Here is a 4866-nt window from a genome sequence, read left to right on the forward strand (position 1 = left end):
ACACGGTTAATCCCTTCTAAAAAACAAGGGAAAATTGCAAAAAATGCTAATCATGGCTCCGCGCAATGAAGATTTTAATTTTTGTTTCCCTCTTCAGTTAGTCTCTGGTCTGCTTATCACGGTGGAAGAAGATGAAATCACTTCGTAGAAAACGGAACGGATTTCCAGTGTATAATAATGGACTCAACCTTTCCCCTGTTAAAATGGTCATGGGGTGCCGTCCATTAGTTGTCTCTTTTTTGCGCTACTTGGTGCTTAGCTTTCAATTAAAAGCAACGAGTTTAATGAATCTTTTCCTTTCGGGGATCGTGGCTTTTAAGGAATTCATATATGTTATATGCTGTACAAAATTTGATACAGCTTGTGGGTACATCATCAACCCGCTGGTCGATTGAAGAATGCGTAAGGGCTTAAGCACTGAATAGGTTTTGCTAATTTTTCTCTCGAGCAGGTGGAGTTCAGAAGGCTCTTGTGGGATTTATGAGGTGAACACAAAGTCCGTGATTTCTCACCGGAGTCAGGCTGTTGAGGTGAAATTTGCTAAGAACAGGAAATGAAACCACTAAGAGTGCTTGCTTTTAGCGCTCTGGGGCAACCCGGCAGCGGTCGGTCCAGTCTGACACCATAGCTATTAAATCAGGGTCAATTTCCATTATGGTTTTGTATTCTCTCTGTTCTTCCTTTTAATGCTGTAAGAAGCTTTTCTGCTGCGTGTCTTCTGGGCCGACTATATTTTTAGGTTTTCTGACCAACCCATCATTAAAAAACAACATCCCAAACGAATGCTGCTTAAAACTAGAATCTTCGCCGAAGAAAACTTCCGCATTATGGACCGGAATCGGTCGATTTAGTCCTAGCGAAGGATGGCTGAAAACTTTTGATTTCCGGTTTGATGAACCATTAAAGATTTGTTTTTGGGTCCCCTGAAGGTAGAAAGCAACTGGGGGAGGGAGTGAAAGCGCATCAGATTCCATTATGACACCGTTGTCCGGTGTCTGATTGCGAGCTCTGATTTAATCCGCTTTGAGCAGGGTTCGGGTCTTCTTGTGATCTTAGATTTGATTCGCCAAGCACGAAGAGAGATTAAACGAAATAACTCATATTCCGGATCCTTTCTGCCCCCGCGTGGAGTTTTTCTTTTCCTCTGAAGGTGGCTTAAAAGACTGTGAATGGTTGATTTACCTTCCGGTCACGCGATATTGGAGCCGGACGAACGAGCAAAAAAAAAAAAACAATCGCAATTCGTCCGATGGCGAAATGGTGTTACGAATATTATATTACAAAAGAAAATCTTGTATACTTGCTTTTAAGTTGAGAGAAAGGCTTTTTGTCTTTGCTGACTCTAGTTCAGTGTGCTAGTTAAAAACCACTTTTGAAATTCAAACATTTAAATCGTTGCTTTTGTTAGTTACTATGAAACATACAAAAGGAACTCTTATCCTTTGAATCGGAACGAATTCGCAGCAGTAGAACGACTTTGATTAGCACTAATTTGATAATTTCAACCACTGGCGTGGGAACAATCCTCTCCTCCACTCGAAACCACAATCGGGTGAGTATCAAATAGCTGTTTGATAAATTGCTCGTACGTTTCATTTGCTATCTCATGAATACCAATTTTCCCCTTCACCCGCAAACGCGTCGATCCCGACAGGTAATCGGATCGGGATGCTGCAAACAAGGTGGGCGAACGGTTTCTCTGTTTTTTTTTGTTGCTTCTTCTCACCGACTAACTAACGTATGTATTAGGCGAACGCCAACCGGAGCACATTGGGTTCCAATTTCCAAAAGGGGATATGTTTTTGTCGCTATCACGACAGCGGTCGAGCGACCGAGCGATTTCTTGGCATCAGCAAGCACTTAATGTCGTTTGCATTTTTACCGCCATTGACGGTGTGATGTCGCAAATTTTCACCAATTCTTTTCGTCCCTTATCGCTCCGTTCGCTGGTTCGGTAGTCCTACTCTGTTTAGGAAACCGTGTCCACTTACAAAAACTGAGAAGTACAACTAGTTTTGTAGTGGTACCAGGCGAACGTTTTTTTTCTGATTTCGAATATGTACGTATCACCTGGTTAGCATGGCGTCTTCTGCTGCTGCTGCAGGTGTGCAAGCTGTAGAATTGAATTTCAATCCACCGACGATGTTGTGTTATTCTGATTCTTGCTGTGGATTTTGTGCTTCATTTTTCCCCAGTACATTTTACATATTGGATTATATTTCTACGTGATAACGAACGGCATGTTCTCTGACCGAAATGGTGCAACAATTTTAGATGCTGGTATGGAATATAAAGCTGCATTACATTTGTCGGTACACTTTCCGTATCTGAACAAATTTATAACAAAAGATTAGGGTGAGAAAATTTCTCCATCGAATATGAACTGATGGAGGCGCATGGTTAAGCTGAAAACCTTCCTGTGAAACGAATACAAGTTTAAACAAAAATTCAAAAGTGAAAAAAATTTTATCTGACAATGCATGCATGCATACATGATCAATCCCAACTTAAAAGTACACAGGATTCGAAGATCTTCTTCTAGTGAAAGAGTAGAACCACGTTTTGTTTCAGTGTATTTTTTTTCGTAGTACATACTGGGAAACAATCTGAACCTGATATGAATAAGTTGGATTTCAAATGCTTGCTAGATTCATATCCAAAGTGCTTTCAATCTAAATGGTGCTTGTTTCGAAGTTGAAAACACGGGTCAACACAAATTTTGCCCTATCTGTATCTCAAAAAGGATGAAAATGGAAGATTGTGGAAGTCAATGTTTGCTTACGGGAAAACTTCATTTAAGTCACTGAAGGCTTCACGCGCTTGTAATGACAAAATCCACAGAAACAATTAAAAAGTTATAATCTTTCATTATTTGCCAGTTTTAGTATCAGGGCCATTTTTTTCTCGCTTTTGTCGACCAGTTTAATGACGATGATGAATTATTGCTGCTTCATAACGAGAAACTGCACTTTCGAGTTGATCGAATCAGTGAGATGAATTCAAGTGAACTGAGTACGATATGAATTAAATTCCACTTCAACAGGAGAAATATCGAATCGTTTTGGCAACCATCTATCAAATATTGGTGAAAAAAATTAGTGTGAATGTGTTTAATTTTAAACCAGAGCATTGAGTTTCAATGGTTTTGACTTTGAAGTAGAACTATGTCTCTAAAAAATTACGCTACAGGGGTGTAAATTGAAAACTTAGAACCCGAACAGAGGACGACGTGCTACGCATCCGCCCAAATGCAGCCAATTGCAATTTGATTATGCGAACTATTGTACAGCTAAAAATCGTTAGGCCTTGTAAAAACGCAGATCTCGACCAATTAGGGCTGAGCTGCCAATTAACCGAGAATACACTCCTTGAGGCATCTTCAGCGGTGGTCCAAATCGCTGTTTTGTTCTATTTTTTGGAACAAACCCAAATTCACAGCTGCACCGGTGGTGTAAATTTTGTTTTATACCAGATCTAAACTGGAAAATTTTGGAACTGGTATACGTTTTGATCTATTTTTGTCCCTTTTTGGAACAAGAAATAGATCGTTCCAAAACAATTTGCACGCTACTCAATAATACCAACTAGTGGGTTAGATGCAAAATTTTACTGAAACAACTCATTTTTAGGTAGTTTAACATTAGCGTTGTGCGGGTGTCAAACAAATTAACAATGCATAGATTAATCACAATTAATTCGAAACACTTTTATGAGACTTATTTTGCTACTTGTTGCATCCTGTTTGTGGCTTTTGTTTTTTAAGGTAAGTTGAGAATATCTGTTGCACAAATGTAAATCGAAAGAATTTCTCCTGCAGCATGTCTCAGTCTCAGTGCCAGTCGCAATCGGACAACAAACGAGGAAAAAACTGGTCCGAAGAAGAAAACGAACAGCTCTGTCGTTCTTGGGTGAAGGTAACTAAAGACCCTATCAAAGAAACCGACCAGCAGAAGGGAGAATTCTGGAAGGCCGTAAAGGACCACGCTCAGATTCAACTATCGTCCTTTGCAAATCGACCGACGGATGGTATACGTCAACGGTTTGCAACCATCAGCCATCAGGTAGCCAAATACGTTGGCTGTTTAGCCTTCGTCAACCGCCTCAACTGTAGTGGGACTACAAAGGACGATCAGTCTCAAGAGGCCAGAAAAATGTTCCTGGAAGACACTGGACTGGAAACCTTTAAAATACAGGCATGCTATGATATCCTTAAGGACGAGCCTAAATTCAAAGAGCTGCAAGATTCGAAGAATTTGATGAAGCGGAAACGGAAGGCGAATATCTCCGCGATCGGTAAGTATACAATATGATTGATGATTTTTTGAAAATCGGAGTTTTTATTTTGCAGAAGAAGATGCACCTGTTGCTTTACCTAGTAATGATGATACCCAACCCTCAACATCGAATACTATCCGTACAGCACGACCGGTTGGACAGACAAAAGCAAAAAAGCAAAGACACAACGTCGGAGGCTTCGTGGGACAAAGTATTACAGGAAATAAAAAGGAAGAATGAAATACTTGAACGGCAATCAAATGAGATTCGACGTGCTTCGGACATAAAAATAATCACTACTCCAATCGAAGGACTGGACGAAATGTCAAAAAGCCTTCTACTTCAACTGAAGGCAGAGCTGGTGGTTAAACTTAATTCGAATAGGGCTGAAGAATTTCTCGATGATAGAGCCTCCTCGTCGAATTGTGTCGATTTCGAGTCAGGTTGTATTGGAGAGCCGGAACCCGGAACAGATACTGATGTTCCGGTTTAAAATACAAGTCTTCAAATGAAATAAGTTGAAATGTTTTGTTTTAATCTATAGTGGTGACTCATGTTTTTATTTGAATAAATACGCTCTCGAGTGTATGC

General features: G+C 40.1%; 1 protein-coding gene across 1 annotated transcript; it reads left to right on the forward strand.

Annotated features, from left to right (window-relative positions):
* Window positions 1-3818: 3818 nt before the first annotated feature.
* On the forward strand, window positions 3819-4515 carry LOC129717421 (uncharacterized). Its single transcript, XM_055667307.1, has 2 exons — window positions 3819-4293; window positions 4349-4515. Exons 1-2 carry the CDS (start codon window positions 3819-3821, stop codon window positions 4513-4515), a joined length of 642 nt encoding a protein of 213 aa, XP_055523282.1.
* Window positions 4516-4866: the final 351 nt, after the last annotated feature.

The sequence above is a fragment of the Wyeomyia smithii genome, chromosome 1 (genome assembly GCF_029784165.1).
Source record: "Wyeomyia smithii strain HCP4-BCI-WySm-NY-G18 chromosome 1, ASM2978416v1, whole genome shotgun sequence".
Taxonomy (NCBI): domain Eukaryota; kingdom Metazoa; phylum Arthropoda; class Insecta; order Diptera; family Culicidae; genus Wyeomyia; species Wyeomyia smithii.

Bases quoted from the DNA above. Each gene is read 5' to 3' on its own strand.
- LOC129717421 (XM_055667307.1), top strand. From the start codon at position 3,819: ATGTCTCAGTCTCAGTGCCAGTCGCAATCGGACAACAAACGAGGAAAA. The intron at 4,294-4,348 runs GTAAGTATACAA...TTTATTTTGCAG, and splicing joins GGCGAATATCTCCGCGATCG to AAGAAGATGCACCTGTTGCT.